The 17,996-nt window shown below is 45.1% G+C and overlaps 1 protein-coding gene across 8 annotated transcripts in view; it reads right to left on the bottom strand.

The window, feature by feature from the left end:
• Positions 1-17,996, bottom strand: part of LOC143288432 (uncharacterized) — a 106,236-nt gene that overhangs the window by 21,376 nt on the left and 66,864 nt on the right. For all 8 annotated transcript variants that reach the window (XM_076596909.1, XM_076596916.1, XM_076596915.1 and 5 more), the window contains 5 exons: positions 6,313-6,453; positions 5,415-5,750; positions 4,305-4,349; positions 2,633-2,783; positions 650-840 (listed from right to left, as the gene is read on the bottom strand). In XM_076596909.1, the coding sequence (XP_076453024.1) occupies positions 650-840; positions 2,633-2,783; positions 4,305-4,349; positions 5,415-5,750; positions 6,313-6,453 (864 nt within the window). The remainder of the gene's footprint in view (positions 1-649; positions 841-2,632; positions 2,784-4,304; positions 4,350-5,414; positions 5,751-6,312; positions 6,454-17,996) is intronic.

Raw genomic sequence — 17,996 nt, 5'->3', positions numbered from 1 at the left:
AGAGGGTGATTCTAAGGATTTAAATTTCACTCTAATACATCACACCACTGCTTGTACAACCATTGTCTCTGACTGCCAGAACGTATCAGCTTTCGTTTTTCATGATCTATTTTCATAAATCACTTTTTAAGCATCATCATCACCTGCCTTTTCTTTTCATGCCTGTTCTTTCTTAAGGTGATGCATTCACTGAAATAAGTGTTTACTGATGTCTTTGATGACAGGTTAATGCTTTATCGATCCCAGTCTGTAACTACAAAAAAAAAATGTTAACAAAGTGTGCATAAAGGCATACTCATTTCACCAGATCTAAGGTACCAAAACAAAAGAAACTGTCAGATTTACAGCAAACAGAATCTGCCAGTGATCGCTTACACTTACTTCCATAATTGTTCATCATCTCTTAAAGTCATTGTGTCTCTTAGACATGCACATTATGTACATATGGACATTTAGCTTGTGCCATTTTTCATCATTCAAACTTTATCTCTTAAAGTCATTGTGTCTCTTAGACATGCGCATTATGTACATATGGACATTTACCTTGTGCCATTTTTGATTGCATGGCATTGTGCGTGCACAGATGACTGGAAGCCCAGTTTAAACAAAGCACCAATCAGACAGACACAACATCATTCACAATGCCTACCTTTGATTTGCTTAAGTCCTGAAGCCCTGGCATGATCAGAGAGGGCTTGAAAGGCTGAGCTGATTTCCTCACAGTGTATGCCTCCCCAGAGGTGTAAGGTTTAGACTGCTGGGATTCCGCAGCCTTCGCTGTTTTGTCAAATACCTCATCTTCGGCTGCATCTGAAGTCGGAGAGGTCAAAGGTTTGGAATCTGGAACCATTAAAGAATGTCGTTATGATCTAATATTCATTACTGTTTCACGATCATTTCATTCCTTCGATGGTTAAGTTTCAAAGGTACATATGAATATATAAATCCAAAGTAAATAGTTTCACAATGGATTTTTACATAGAATATTAGCAGCTAACAATGAATTATGTACTTTGGCTGAACCAAAGAAAGCACCCGTAAATGTAGAATCAATCAAGAAAAATATTAGGGCATGCAAAACTTGTAAAAAAAAATTCTGAAACCAGTCTGAAAGACAAAGCAGCCAGAAAAGGTGTCCTTTTAACCTTGGATTTGCAGAAAAGCTGCTGCACTCAGTGGCGTTTTTGGATTAGACCTCACACTGGATGGAATTTGATCCACTCTAACTTAAATCTGCGAATATGGATGAATAATGGAATTCAACAAAATATCAAAAATAATTAAACATACATATCTTGTAAATATGACACAATAAACATGCTGTTGACTGGCTGCTATTCAAACCAAGGATTTATATCTCAAGATGTTATGAAGATGCAATCAACACATAAACTTTCGTTTTCTCCGCATAGGCGGATAGTAGTTTGCACAGGACAGGAATGTCAGACCCCTGCCGGAGTCTGCACTAGTGAGTCACGGTTAAGTATGTATAATTAAATGTGGTTTTTTCATTCTTTTCATCTTTCATCACAATGCTGGGGCAGAACTGACACCATGGATAACAGATGGTTGCAGATAAACAGGTTAAAAAAAAAAAAAAAGGTTGAAGGTCTCATTGCCTGGCAACTGGGGTTGTGAACTAACATCCACTGTGACTAGAGCTGGGCATAAGAAGGCAGGGCCCACTTCTCTCCTACTGAAGTCATGAACCTATTTAAACCTGGGTGGAGTGAGGAAACCTGGAGTAAAGTACCTTTCCAAAAGACACAACACCATGCTGAAGCCGGGTCCCAAACCCTGGTAGCTGGTGAACACTGGATCAGAACAAAGCGACTCACTCTGCCACACTGCCTCTTCAGGTGCAAGTAAAGATGAAGACCAAAGAACCACAGAGGACGACAAAAAAAAAAAAAGAAAAAAAAAGAAGAAGAAAATTTAAGAATGATAAAAATGAATGTCAGGAGAACTGAAGATACATGCTGCACACAGGATCAACTGGAGAACTTTGGAAGTGGTTTGTACACAACAGACTTGCTGGCAGACGATGGGGCGACACCAACACACTGACTGAGGACAACATAGTATCAAGTGCTTTGAGTGCCCCATGCATCCAATGATGTGAGAGCATCTAAGTCATGCACAACCACTGTCATTGTGTACAGAGGAAGAGAGAGAGAGAGAGAGAGAGAGAGAGAGAGTGAAGACATGGTTGCTGATTCATTCAAGCAACTTCCTCTCGTGCCAACATGTGACGGCAGCAGTTGTTCAGTAATGCAGTCTCCTCTGCATGTTATCATAGTGAAGTTTTCAGCGCAAGTAGTTTCCTGTGGACTGACAGCACTTCAACTGTGACACAACAAGACTGGGACTTGCTGTGTCTATGCGGGGTTCTGGATGAGATGACTTAGGATAAAACAGGACTTCTTGTGTCTATGCGGGGTTCTGGATGAGATGACTTAGGATAAAACCAGTGGAACAACATTTGGCTTTTGACACTGTTGCTTAAAATAGTCCAGCCAACCGCAGCACCATATCAGGAAATAAACAAAAAACAAAAAAGACTTTCTTAAAAGAAGAAGAAATAAAGATGCAGGATGCAGACACAGAATGTTACAACACTGTCATACTGCACCTGTTGTGTCTTGGAAGGTGCTGTCTGATGAATCAGAGGCCACCTGTTTGACGGTTACCCGCGTAGGTTTCTTCCGACGTGCTAGTGAACCCTTTTTGCACAGTGATGTTTTCTGCTTGCTCACACCAATGTTCAAGTAGGAAGTATCCATCTGGAAAGTAATGATCATGTGCATATCAAACTGAGAACCCCTGAAAACGGAGTATGGCTGCCTACATGGCGGGGTAAACACAGTCATACAGTGATACACCTTAAAGCCCACTCATGTACTTGCGAGTGAATGTGGGAGTTGCAGCCCATAAATGATGAAGAAGAAGAAGGAGAAAAAGAAGAAGAAGAAGAAACTGAGAGAGTCCAAATGATAATAATAAAACTTGTAAATCAGACTAACAACAAATGGTCATAAATCTGGGATCAAAAGACAAAGTCAGAATGTTAATGTGCTGATTTAAATGTGTATCACTGCAACAAGTATGACTATTAATTATGTTACCACACCGTTTAGCTGGCCATACTGTTGTCAGATGGTGGTGCAGGTTGGTCAGTTTGTTGTTTTATCTGAATGCTGATATGGATTATTTAATGCATGTGATTATCTTTTGATACAAGATGGTGACTGAGGCAATGACAGGTCTCTACACATGTACATGTTGAGCTGGGAGATCAGGATACTCTCTAACACCAACCCACCAGGTGTCACCACACTTCACACCAAAGACATCATGGTCCAATGAATGTCCAAACAGAAACCTTTACGCTGAGCATCCAGGGCTTGAAATTCCCACCTGTCCAATTGTCTGGGACAACTCAACCTTCTGGCAGACAAGTGGAAAAGCTCTCTGCGTGTGTCCCTTGCACAACCTATTTCTGACTGTGTCAAGGAAAGGGTAAGTGAGCAGTCAGCTTCAGATCAGACCAGCTGCACTTCCCTCCTCCCTCCCCCTTTCAATGTAACACCTACACCCCCCAACCCAGTTTTTTCTTTCCCTGGAATGCATATTGCTTATATAATGAGAAATAACAGCTGACTTGTTATTGCACAACTGGAAGTTACTTTTATTAGGAGGGGCTTGTAGAAATTTGGGGGGGAAAGTTTTTTTGTTTTTTTTAATGTTGTCATTTCTATCCCTGGTACTAGATGTTATTCACATTCTCTGAACTACCCTGGTACACTGTTTAGTATCTTGCTCAGGAAATGATGATACATGTTAGATACTGGACCATGTGTGTTTGAACAGCTTAATCTCTTCTCTAATGGTCAGCTGCCACTGCTAATAATAATGAGAAGAAGAATGATGATGATAATACCAGAAATAATCATAACAGTAGATGCTCTTAAAAAAGCACAGAACCTGTAAAAACTGTACATACCAAGCAATATATACAGTGGGTTTTTTTGTTTTTTGTCTTGTATGTCTTCAAGTGCTGTGGTATGCACAACTGTATCTGTATTGCTCAATGCCTGGCACTTAGAGCCCATTTAAAGGAGACAGTTTGTGCCAAATAAGCACCATATATTGTTATCATTATGCTTATAATTATCGCGGTTTTTCTTCATCCTCTTCTTTCTATCATCATTACTATTACCTTCCATCTATCACTCTTCGTATCCCCCCATTCCCCATCCCCTCCCATGGCCTTCCCAACAGCAACAAACCAAACAGTAACATACCTCCAAAACATCAAAATCCATGTCGCTGCTGCTTTTTCTCTTGTCCTGCAAGTTTAAAAATAAAATCAAATCATCATACAGACAGGTTATGCAGGGACGGTCAGGGAGAGGAGAGGAGAGAAAGAGAGAGAGAATGAAAGAAAGGAATAGAGGAGAAAAAAAAGAACAAATACACCTACACTGATTTACAAACACAGCAAAACAATCATGAGAAAAGGAGTGTACATATTACACAAAGCAAAAGAGAGAAGGATAAGACAACAAAAGTCAATACAAACATATAACTACTGTTACCCCACCACAAATAAAATGGTCAAAATGCTGACATTCTTCTCACTGGGCTAACTGTCTATTCACAACAAGGTAACTCTGACAAAAGCTAACGTATTGTGTTGCATTTTATTATTCTCTGTCACAACTGACTGTGTGTTAAATTCCAGCTGCTCTACCCAGAGAGAGTGTGTCACAACAGTGCTGCACGAGCCTTTTCTTCTGCCCGCAAGTATGTTTGTTTTTCCTGTCAAAGTGGGGTCTTCTACTAGTTCAAGAGAATTTGTCAGGGATGACCCTTTTCTTGCCATGGGTTCTTTTACGTGTGGTAAGTGCATGCTACACATGGGACGTCCATTTATTGTGTAATTCAACTGACTAGCATCCAGACCACCACTCAAGGTCTGGTAGACGGGGAGAAGATACCGGTGATTGATGAGATCTGACTGTGTACGCCATAACCACAAGGCCACCGTTCCACATGATGTTGCTCAGGTCGTGTATCATCACTCCTCACTGTTGTGTCCACTGAATCTAATGTTCATGCTGAAAGATAAAGTAAGCCTCATAATGCATTGTATTAATCCCAGTTGACTCAGTGCTCAGAGCATGCGCAAGATATATAGTTAAGAAAGAAAGTAACATCTGTTCGGAACTTGCTCGATCCAAAAGGGTCTCAGTACTCACTCTGATCAGATTATACTGTTGTTTAGACAAATGTGTACCCCTGAAAACGGAGTATGGCTGTCTACATGGCAGGGTAAAAACAGTCAGAAGAAGAAGAAGACAATTTTATTGCATGAATCTACTTTGTGTCCATGTCAACAACACAACACTCACCTCATCTGTTCTGGAGCTCAGACTGTCCCTCTGTGAAGAACTCCCATCCTCGTCCTTGCTTCCAAGCAGAGCCTTTTCACTGGTGGCATCTTTCAGGGTCACGTTTTCCACGCTGTCCACGCTGCCAACGATGATCTCTGGCGAACTTTCCTTGTCCGCCCTGGGCCTGGAAGTGGAGCCGTCCTTGTCAGCCCCATCAATGCTTTCATCGATCCGGAGAATGCATTCATCATCAACGCCGTTGGTTACTGTTCCTGAAGTGGACGTGGTGCCGAAGAAAGTGTCCAACAGATAGTCTGCACTGCCAGCTTCATTACTGCCTCCATGTGTTTCTCCCTACAATGCAAAATGAATTAATGAATGAATAAGAAATGTGAAACAATGATGCCATGTTCATGAACTAATTACATGCATACACACATTCACACACACACAAATACATGCACACATATTCATGCAGTTACATACAGTTTGACACCCTAGAAAAAGAGTAGAGCTAAAAAAACAGACAAACCCAGTGTAGTGCAGGGTTGAACATATCTTTTTCACTGTTTATTTCTCGGTTTTCCATTGTCTTGTGTACATCTTTTCCTTATATATAACTGGGTGGCTTTTGTGCAACTTCCCTTCTCCTAAATTTCTACCAGTCTCTAGCTATGAAACACACCCACACAAACATACACACACACACACACATGCTTGCAACACACACACACACACCAACAAGTACACACACTTACATAACACACTCACAAACACACACACACTCCCACAAAAAAAAGCACATGTACACACATACAAACACACAAACTGACAAACAGACAGCCAAACATCAATCAAATCAGCATGCATCATGCATAAACCACCCTGTCCACAGTCAATACAGGTGGATTACTACCTGAGGGTCCATTGCACCGGACAAATCCACACCGTTGCTGTCTGTGTCTGTCAGTTTTCTCTCCTCTCTGGCTGTGGTTTGGTCCCCCTGGCTCACAGACAGCTCATTCTCCTGATGTTCTAACTGTGTGTCTGTGTCAACCTGAACAGAGAGAGAAAGAAAAAAAAACAACTTTCATTAAACTGAAAGGTATCAATATGTATGATGAGAAACATTTTAAAATATTGATATTCCAACTGTGTGTCTGTGTGTATCTGAACAAAGAGAGAGAGAGGGAGAGAAAGAAAGACTGAGAGGGAGAGTGGGTGAGAGAGAAAGAGAGAGAGAGAGGAGAGGGGGGGGGGGAGAGAAAGAGGGGACTGAGAAGACACACACACACACGGACACACTGTCACGTCAGTTGCGATGAAAAAAAAGAGTAAATAAAACATAAGAAAAAAAACACCCCACCCGAACTTGGAACTTTTTCAATATTCCACCGATCTCCTTTTTCTGAATAAAATGTAAACAATTCATAATCTCTGGGGAAAACACTATTTGACAAATCCATTGCAAGGGTTAAGTATAACTTTTAACCTTTACCTTCAATGACAAACATGTCACAAAGCAAAACAAAACACATCAACTTCACTTCAAAGACCCCAACCTCCGCGTCCCCTGGCTGTTTGACATTCACAAATCAGATAACGATGCTGGCGGAACAAAAGAAGCAGACTACAGGCAGCGAGCAAAATCAAGTCTCGAGCCAACGGTAACGAGAGCGGTGGCAGGCAAGCTCTGGATAGATAACTCGTTAATTCAGGCCGTCTGTGACTGACAACTGACAGCGAGAGATTTTCACACTGAAGCTCGTTGAACTAACTTTAGTTATCCTCACAGACACAGCAACGAACGGTTACTATGATGCCAACGCCCGTTTTTATGATGTTTGATTTTTTTCTCGTGGTGACTTATAAAAGGATGGTGATTGATGTGGGCGGGGTGCGTGGGTGCTTGTTATCACGAACGTGATAAAATACGTGTGCGTGTATCGGGTTTATCAGGTGTCTTTGATGTTTCTGAAGAGGATTTACTGATTTGCGCCGCCTGAAGGCTTGCGTATGCACATCAGTACTCAAAATACACGTGTGCACGCATGCTCACTCACTCACGAGAGAGGCAGACAGACTGAAAAACAGATTCAGACACAGTATATTAAATTATGCATCTCTCTCTCTAAAAAGAAGACCGGAGAGTTGAGACGGCAGACGCGGGATGGTCGAATATTCTGGTTCTGTCTGTCCGTCCGTCTCGTGAGACACTGCGTTGCAGAAGTGGGACTGCTGGAGGGGGGTGGGACGGAAGGTCGTATGATGTTCAGAAGGTTATCCGCTCGTTCTCAGATTTATCTCCAGGCCCTCTACAGAGGCGGTTAACGAGGCCGTCATGTCATGCTCTGGCACTGGCCTTTATAGCCCCATCAAATCGGATGTTGTGTTGCAATCACCCACGTCTGACTTGAGTCTTGACTGCAGGGCAACGCTGATGCAGACGGATAGATTGCTGACTCGTCAAGACCATCAAGACCAAGTTGTGTCTGTTGCCGGTTTCGTTGACTGCTTAAATAAAGGCAGCTGATGATGCGTGCGGTCTGTGATTAGAAGAAGGGCAGACTGCACATGAACCTTTCGGCGGGTTTTTTTATTTATTTATTTTTTTTTAGTAGATTCGTCTCCCTCTGTCGGCCTCCCTCTTCCCGAGACTGTGTCAATGTCTGTGTGTGTGTGGGGCGAACTTCCGGTGATTGGATGAGACATCCTTCAGCGTTCCTCAGTCCAATATTTGTTATTATCTGTGGTCTTCTGCGCTCTTTGAAGGTACCAGTTGTATCGAAATCACCGATTAGTATTTGTGCAACTGTCTGGGTATGATTTTGTATGAATATCGTGTTATTTTCTGTTTTACTGGCAATTTTCAAGATCAGTCGCGTTTGTTTGAAACGCCGGGAATCTTCACATTGACTTTCTAGTCACGCTGTACCATGTCTCCAGTTACCAGGACCAGCGGTATTCTTTCAAAAGCACTGAAGTCTATTGAGATGGAAGATTTTGATCTGGAAGAATGTTCGCTAAGTGCCTGGAATCAAAACTATATAGGAAAGATGGAACTGAACGGGAAAGGAAACGGCAAGGCAAGACTATGGCATCTGATGTCAATAATGATGATGCATGTGATATTGCGTCACTCGTCGTGGAACGTCTTGTTCCTGTTCTCACATCTACGTTGAAAAAACAATCTACATTATTTTATCGCTGATCTCACAGGAGGCATTTCACAAAAGTTGGAGGTGATTGCGGAGGAGACCCCCCTCCCCCCGCCAAAAAAACAACAACCCTCCTCCTGCGACGCCTAGCGCTGCCCGTCCAGTGCTTGTAAAAGCTGTGACCCGAAAAGCCAAAACCCGAGTGATGGAAAAGAATGAGTTGAAGAAGAAGACGGAACTGATAGAAGAAGACGACGCAACCTGAATGATGACCTAACTCTGCTCAGATCTAAGCTTATGAAGGAATGTAAGCAGACCCATGAGCGGGTCACTGAGCGGGTCTTCATTACGGAAAGATCAACTGTAATATGAAATGTCTCTGTCAACGCCCTCAAGAGACGGCTTGATTATCACTGGAAAGATCTACCCACCCAGTACTGATCAGCATGCCAGTATTAAGCACACTACACAGTTGTTTCGCTTCTTATTATGCCTGCTGCAACGTGTGTTCCCGAGTATGTAGTTTTACTGGGCAGAACGATGAACGGGCATTTTTTGCGGGAGGGGGCGGGGGTAGGGTGGGGGGTGTCATACAAGTCAGGTCATATGAAGTCGACTGCGTGCAGTGGCGGCTGCATGTCTGGGTAACAGCTGACATGGTGATTTTCTAACGGTCCACTTTATCGATTCGCCAGCTAGACGATTTGTTTAAGATTTCCATCACCAACATTGGTGGAGAGTATGTTTGTGCGTACATGTGTGTGTGTGTGTGTGTGTGTGTGTGTGTGTGTGTGTGTGTGATAGAGAGAGAGTATGTTTGTGCGTACATGTGTGTGTGTGTGTGATAGAGAGAGAGAGAGTGAATGTGTGTGTGTGTGTGTTCGCGCGCGTGCACGAGCGCAAATAAAGGTCCCAGACCACGCAACCCACACCACAAGCAGCAGCTTTCTTTGAGCCGGTACTTTGGAGACAAGTCTTACTTTGGAGATCAATCTTACACTGGAGATCGGTCTGTGCACACTACGCTGGGACCCCCACAGAAGGCACCCTCCTCTGTGATCAGCAGTCCTTACGCTCCACTCCCTTTACTTGTGCCGCTGGTCGTTCCAGCGATCGAAAGCACCGTCGCCTACCCACTCACTCCCCAACCCCCCCCCCCCCCCCACACACACACACACACCCGCCCTCCCCCCTCTCGTACCTGACCCCAGCTAACATTTGATTGTCTCTGTCTGCAGACTTCCAGACAGCTGCCCGTTAGCAGTCTTTACTGGTCGGGTATTATTGCGTTTCCTTCCCATCTCCCCCTCCTCCTTCTTCACATTCCAGCACTCCACACCCCTCCCCTTCCCATCAGTCCCACCTCTACTCCGTCCCGCAAAACCCTCTTCGAACCCAGTTTTCAGTTTCAGTTTCTTAAGGAGGCGTCACTGCGTTCGAACAAATCCGTATACGTTACACCACATCTGCTGGGCAGATACCTGACAGCAGCATAACCCAACACACTTGTCAGGCCTTGAGTGCATGCTTATATATTTGTGTACCTATCAGTACCCAGAATTATATGTAAGATTTCAATGGAAAGTCCAATTAATCATACCGTAGAAGAAAAAGTATAGTTTACAAAATCTAGGAACTGGCGCGCCTCTCTCGTCTCTGTGGAGGGGGGTGGATTTTGTTCAACGTCCCGTTACACTGACTGGTGATTGTAGACACCCAGTTAAAGTATTAGTTTTCACATTTGAATGTTATCAAATGAAAGTATAAAAATTGATAAATAAAAAAAAGGTAGGAGAGGAAGGGAGAGGTCATGGTTAGTTTGGGGAAACAAGATAGATGTAATCGTCTCTGCATACATCTGTGTTTAGCATGCAGCCTTAAAAGAAGAAGTTTTATCAGTGGAATAGGACGGTACAATTCTCAGCCACGGCAGATCTTGAATTGGCTTTCTTGTCTGAATCTATGTCCGTAGTTTCACACACACACACCACCAACACCACTTTCTCTCTCTGTGTGTGTGGAGGGTGGAGGAGAGGCGTTTGCTGATCTCACAGTGTGAGTGAGCAACCCATGTGTATTTATTCTCATTCTGGACGATTATACAACACCGCCTTCACAGATTCAAGTCTCAAGTGTGACTCTTTACATGAGCAGGTTTCTTTGGTGTAGAATTACGAAACTGAACAATAACTTGCTCAAATCGAAGTTTAATCGGGATTGTGTATTACAAGGAACCGTGCTTGGAATCACTTTCAGGCCCACCCAACATAATGGTCGCCCAACCCGTATATAATTCCCGTTGTCATGAAGGCTGGGGTTCACAATTCATGATCCAGGACTGGTGTCATTTTCCGCAGCTACAAGGTGTCAAGGAGTGCATGCGAACTGATCCATATATACACTACATCGTATCCGCTGATGTTGATGATGATGTTAATTATAATAATGATACTATTACTAGTACTACTAGTAGTATTACTTCTACCACTACACTTCTACTAAAATAATAACTACAAGAAGAACAAAACGAAGGAGGAGAAGAAGGAGGAGGAGGGGAAGGAGAAGGAGGAGAAGAAAGAAGAAGTAGGAGGAGGGGGAGGAGATGGAGGAGGAGAAGAAAAGAAGTAGGAGGAGGAAGAGGATGAAAAAACAACAAACATACAGATACTCAATCTACGCACAAACCCAACGCGCTGATCGGACCGGCAAAGAAGTACGAACAAACCACCTACGTTTCGAAACAGACATGGGGAGGAAAACATTCACCAGACTTCACACTGTTATTTACGCTTACACACAATAGACCCAGTCTTGTCGCGCCATGCAGGCAATGTATACGGCAGCTAAACAATGCCCACTGCTCTCAAAGAAGACCAAGTTCTGACTGGAGAGGTGGTGAAAACCAGTAAGAACAAGAGTACTTTTCTGGGAGGGATTACCTACAGACATTCCTCGCACATAAAAACATGGGTACTTGAACTGGGTGATTATCACACCCTGCTTCGTTCCCCGTTCTCGTTAGAGTTCGACTCCATTCCACGCAGTAGTGGAGAAATAAACACTGGAAACTGGCCCTTCCGTGTCCTTTTGTAGACCACGCAGTCTGTCAGCTCAGCAGTTTTGTATTTATGAAGAACTCACGTGAACATGGCTACACTCGCGTGTAAGCGAAAACTGGAGTGGCGATGATTGTGACAGGACCGTACTTCCTTTTATTAAAGACCCGCGTTTCTGGAACTGTGTACATGTAGCCGAACAGTTCCGGGTGCTTTGTTTCGGTAGTTGTACTGTTTTGCCGAACGCGTGTGGATTGGTACTGTCGTCATATCAGTAGCAAGTGGGTGTTTCCATGAGAGTCACTACCAACAGATAAGCTGAATAAAGTCTGATCGTTGTTAACGTACACCACCAACGCTCTTGTACACCCTCTCTCTATTTGGATATAAGTTCCCTTCGAAGAATGATATACAGATAGCCTGCGTATTGATAGATGGAGGGAGAGAGAGAGAGAGAGAGAGAGAGAGAGAGAGAGATTACTGTTCGTTTGCGAATGGGATCAGTTCATCCGCAGCAAAAGACTAAAGAAAGAAAAGGGAGACTTGTAAATATACCATGCTGAACAGAGCCACACCCACATACATTAATACTTCAACAAAACGTCTGCAATCATCAGTTATGTGCGACGGGACATTTAACAAAATCTTCCTCCTCCTCCTCCACACAAACGCACACACACACACACATATACACAGGGCGCTAAACAGATAGGTGTGAAGTGAACTAACTTGAAACAGGGACACCTTTGCATTGTATGCTGCCGTGAACAGTTCAACCACCGGGTGACAAAGAGAGTGGGAAATGGACCTAAGAGAGAGAAACATACACCACATCTGCTAAGCAGATGCCTGATGAGCAGCGTAACCCAACGCGCTTTGTCAGGCCTTGAGGACAGAAAGAGAGAGAATACGAAACAGACACAGCACACAGTCCAGCACGTGGTTTCACTACATGGTGACAGCAAAAAGAATCGCACTTGACAGACTCCAGACTGTTCAGTGTGGTCTGTGTGTGTCAGTGTATACATGTATGTAGCCAAACGTCTTGTGCGTGTGGCCAGAGGCAGACACCAGATACCTACTTTCCCACGCTCCGAAGCGTTGGAGCGAGAGAAAGAGATTTTTGCCACTGTACTGTGTACATGTTAGTGGGCAGCCTGGGGGTTCTAACATCACAGACCTTGTGTTGGACGTTTGGACAATGTGTCTGCGTGTGTTGAAGAAACATTCTGGAAATATCTGTTGGACCTTCGAGTACACTGAACGTAAAATAAAACCATATTACCAGAAAAAAGGGTTAAGATTAAAACCTTTGGGAACTTAGAATGAAAAAAAGAAGAAGAAAATAAAAGAGAACAAACCAGAATGGAACCCAGAAATGACAAAAGAAGACAACAGAACTGAACTTAGAAGATAAAAAAACAAAAAACAAAAACAAACCACACACGAACACAACAGAATTGAGCTAAGAGATGAAAAGGAACACGACAGAACAGTGCTCTGAAATGTAAAGAAACACAATAGAATGGAACTTAGAAATGAACACCGCCACCCCTCCTCAACAACGTTTTAAACGAAGACATTCAAATATGACAATTGCACCCCCCCTCCACCCCTTTCCCCTACCCGCCCCCCTCCCTCCTGAACTATGTTTTAAACAAAAACATTCAAATATGAAGATTAATTTTACATTTCAACCAAATGTGTCAATCCACCTGTGCTATATGTATGACGGGACATTACACAAAATCTGCCCCCTCCCACCCCCAGTCCTTCCTCCTTAGAAAAGAAAAGGAACACAAAGCCGGGAATGGAACTTAGAAACCGGAAAAAGAAAGCGACAGAATGGAACCAAAGAAACGAAATAGAACCTGTAGACTTAGTTGCACAGGCCGGACATGTCAGTAACCAAACACACGACGGAAGGAGGTTCAGTTCATGAAGTTGGAATGGATTCAGTTTTACCATGGCCGAGATTTGACGAGGGTCCAAGGTTTAGCGGTAGTGACAGACGAAACGATCGGCAAGTGGACGATTTAGCGGGCACACTTTCTTTCTTGGTACCCCCATACTACCCCCCTCCCCGCTTAAGCAGTGTAGGCTGTAGGTATAGTTATAACGTAAAACAAACTGTGCCAGCAGCGGATGGTAACGATCTTTCTGCCTGTTGAAAGGTCACCGTTTAGCTGGAGGGAGATGTAGGATGTTGGGGGTGGCTTGGAGGAAAGAGTGGTTGGGAAGGTGGTGGTGGTGGTGGCTGAGATTTATAAATAACAGGTCAATTGGGGCGTGGGGGAGTGGGTGAAGGAGGGAAGCGCAATGTGTGTGTGTGTGTGTGTGTGTGTGTGTGTGTGTGTAGGGGGTGGAGTGACAGGGTAGGAAGAAAGAGAAGGGGAAGGGATGGAAGGAATGAGAACACACACACATACATATATATATATATATATATATATAGAGAGAGAGAGAGAGAGAGAGAGAGAGAGAGAGGAGAGAGAGAGGGGGGTAGGCGCGCGCGCACACACACAAGAGGGCATTACAAGTACCGTGTCTAGCGTGCCCTGAAGTGAGCGTTCTCTCACTCTCCACAGTGACTGAAAGGACAAAAGAGGACATCCAGAGTGTCACCAGCACAAGACCGATGTCCACAGGCAGTTGCTTTGAGTCCACACTCTAAACACGGTCATCGAGAGACACTGTCTGAACACGAGCGTTCACACCTATATCACTGACATGCATTCACGCAAAAAGCACAGATGCACGTGCAGTCACGGTCTCCACACACACACACACACACACACTGTGACAAAAGTATGGTTTAATAAAATCGAGATATTATTCAAATCATGCAGACGGCTGCACATGTTCAACTACCGGCCTCTCACTGAATGCACAAACGGCTGTTTCAGGCACACATACATCATGAACAACTTGAACAATGCGTTGGAAAAATCGATGTTTCATAAAAAGAAGAAGAAGTGATTTTCAGGTTATTCAGTAATTTACAACCGATAGCTGCTGCTTTTTCATTGTAATTGTAAACAATGGAGGTGCTCCTGCAAGAAAGCCACGGCCTCTGCTTATGACAGGTGCTCATTACACAAGCTGGCAGCATCAGTACACCGCTGTTTGCCAAAAATTCAGCATCATTTCACCGTGCACCCTCATGCATAAAGCCGCATGTGTGCCCAAGTGGTCCTTAACTTATTGTGAACCCTGTATATGCATAATATTTCGCATTCCTTCCCCCCTTAAAAAATAACAAACAACAAAAATCTTTACCCATAACCAAGCTTTGCAAGAATGCACGCACGTGCACGTACGCATCCAAATATGCACATTCGCACGCACGCATGCACACCTAACAGAAGATATGCATACACCCCGGTGACAGAGCGTACATGCGTATCAACACATATGGGCAGATAAACAGCTAAATCGTACAAACGAACAAGCATGCACATACACACAAAATAAAATACAAAATACAACCTACAGGTCTCATTAAATCACACTGACAAGAAACTGATGCATCAGTGCAATGAATGCGTCTAATTATGTGTTATTTTTGGATCGCTTGGAACTGCGTACATGTAAATACAACTGAAGAGAAAAAAGAAAAGAAAAAAAGAAGAAGAAAAAATCACTTCAAGGGATGGGCTAGGTTGGGTGCGGCAAAATCTAATCTTTTCCCCATACAGTGATGTGAAGTGTGGTGCGTGTGTCTGTGTGCACGCACGTGCATGCGTACGCATGTGTGCGTGCCAGTGTGCGCGCACACGGCACTCGTGTGCATGCGTTTTGCGCGCTCATGTATAGTATACCAGGCTTATTCATACACATCTGTGTATGAGTGAGTGAGTGAGTGAGTGTGTGTGTGTGTGTGTGTGTGTGTGTGTGTGTGTGTGTGTGTGTGTGTGTGTGCATAATACATGCGCACATACGGGTTCACAGACAGCACGACAGACAGATGGACACACGCACACACCAGTAAGAAATAAACGAACAACAACAACAACAACAACAAAAAACCAACAGAAATACGAACATTTCCAAAAACCACTACCCAAACCACCCTCCCCCACCCCAACTTCCATATGGCAAAAACAGACAACACCAACACCGACACCAACACGACACCCCGCTACGCGAATACTCACCAAAACACCACCATCACACAGAAGCTAGAACAAACGAACACCGTAAATCCTCCGCCGCTGAAATAAAAGATCCCTCACAACAGGAAAAAAACATAAACTTCACAGTTCCGAGCAACAAGTGCAACCCAGCTGTCCTACCAACAGTGGCAGTGCACTCGCATTCTAGACCCTCTCGCTGAATGTCCACTCGCACACACACGGGCACAGTCGCATTTGCACAGCCAGGACCACTGACAGAGAAGAGAGAGATCGAATCGATCCACAAGCCTCACAGCCGATTGGACAGGTGCCGCAGTAGTAGTATAATCGCCTTGTCTCGACGAAGGACGGACCACAGGACGGTCAAGAATAACTCTTATCTCCAATCCACACCACAGAGACCTGTCCAGGCAGATATTGGAAGTCTCTTGTCTGTTGGGTGGTGTGAGGAACTGCCAGATCAGAATAAGCAAGCATGAATGAATCGCTCAGCTCTGGCACGGACGCAGTGAAATGTGGGGGGGCTTGGAGTGCCCTACAAACCCACCCCACCACACAGTCCATTCTTCGTCTTCCAGCAATGAAAGCAGCGCGACAGAGAATTTCGAGACCTCGTAACGTGTGGTGTGAGGGACGGGGGAAGGGGGAGAGGGTGTGGGTGGTGTGTGGAGGTGGGGACGTGGGGGAGGAAGGGCTGATGCGACCCGACAGACGCACAGTTGACAGTGAAGGGGAAAGTGGTGAGAATAAGGGGAAGGGCGGGGCAGTAAAGGGCGAGCGGTGGGGGTGGGTAAGACCGTGGCTGAAAAGAACGTGGTATTGGGGGAATTGGGACGGGGGGGATGCTTAGGGTGGAGGGGCCTGGGGGGTTCCGGAGCGTATAGGGTGTCAAAGTGCTGAGGTTTGAAAAGGAGGAGAAAGGGTGTAGAGAAGGGACGGAAGGGGAGGGGGAGAGAGAGAGGGGGCGGAAGGGGAGGGGAGAGGAGGTGGCACGCGAACAGAAAGGAAAAGCTACGAAGAGGGAACCTGCAAGCGAAATGACGGGGACAGGTTAAGAGATATACAGATTTAAATGAAAATAATTTGTATTGAAAAAAAAAAGAGAAAGAAAAGAAAAGAAAAGTGGAGTTCTGGTTTGAAAAAAAAAAAAAATGCTGGGGAATGGGGCTGGGTGGGGTGGGGGGCGACAAATAGAAGAGCTGTGGACACTATGCCCATTGCTGAAAGCTGAACAGACAGTTCAGAGCAGGACGGTGAAAGGTCGAAGAACAGATGACAAGCAATGTGGAAGGAAAGTCAATGCGTACTTTAAAATGCACACTGACAGTCAAAACAACAACACTCAACTCAAAGTGTGTATGAAATCAGAACATAAAAATACAAGGGGTGAGAAATCAGTTCTAATGAATTTATCTGAGAAGATGGCTATCTCTTAGCTCCTCCCTACACCGTGTGTGTGTATGTGTGTGTGTGTGTGTGTGTGTGTGTGTGTGTGTGTGTGTGTGTGTGTGTGTGTGTGTGCGTGTGTATATGTGTGCGCACGTGTGTATGTGCGTGTGAGCGCTTGCTTGTGTGTCCACGTATCGTATCACACATACAGATTTAGCGACGAGGAGTGACGACTTCTACAATAATCAGAAACCAAAACCAGTAGTGACGCATGACGGCAATACGAAAAATACCCCACCCCCACCCCCAACTTAAATTGGAGAAACTTCGTGCGAGAGAGAAAGAGAGAGAGAGAGGGGGGGCAGGAAGGGATGGGGAGAGGGAGAGAGAGAGGCGGGGAGGGCGAGGGGGAGGGAGAGAGAGGGAGAGAGAGAGGGGGGGGGGCAGGGAGGGATGGGGAGAGGGAGAGAGGCGGGGAGGGAGAGGGGGAGAGAGGGGGGGGGCAGGGAGGGATGGGGAGAGGCGGGGAGGGCGAGGGGGAGGGGAGAGAGAGGGGGGGTCAGGGAGGGATGGGGAGAGGGAGAGAGAGAGGGGGGTGAGGGGGAGGGAGAGAGAGAGGGGGGTCAGGGAAGGATGGGGAGAGGGGATGAGGGGAGGGAGGAGGGGCGAGGGAGGGGAGAGGGGGAGGGAGAGAGGGGGTCAGGGAGGGATGGGGGAGAGGGAGAGGAGGATGAGGGGGAGGAGGAGAGAGAGGGGGGTCGGGAGGGATGGGGAGAGGGAGAGGGAGAGGGAGAGAGAGAGGGGGGAGAGGAGGAGGGGGGAGGGGAGGGGGGAGGGAGGCAGAGAAGGAGAGGAGAGAGG

The sequence above is a fragment of the Babylonia areolata genome, chromosome 12 (assembly GCF_041734735.1).
Source record: "Babylonia areolata isolate BAREFJ2019XMU chromosome 12, ASM4173473v1, whole genome shotgun sequence".
Lineage (NCBI taxonomy): Eukaryota > Metazoa > Mollusca > Gastropoda > Neogastropoda > Buccinidae > Babylonia > Babylonia areolata.
This window is presented reverse-complemented; position numbering and strand designations above follow the sequence as displayed.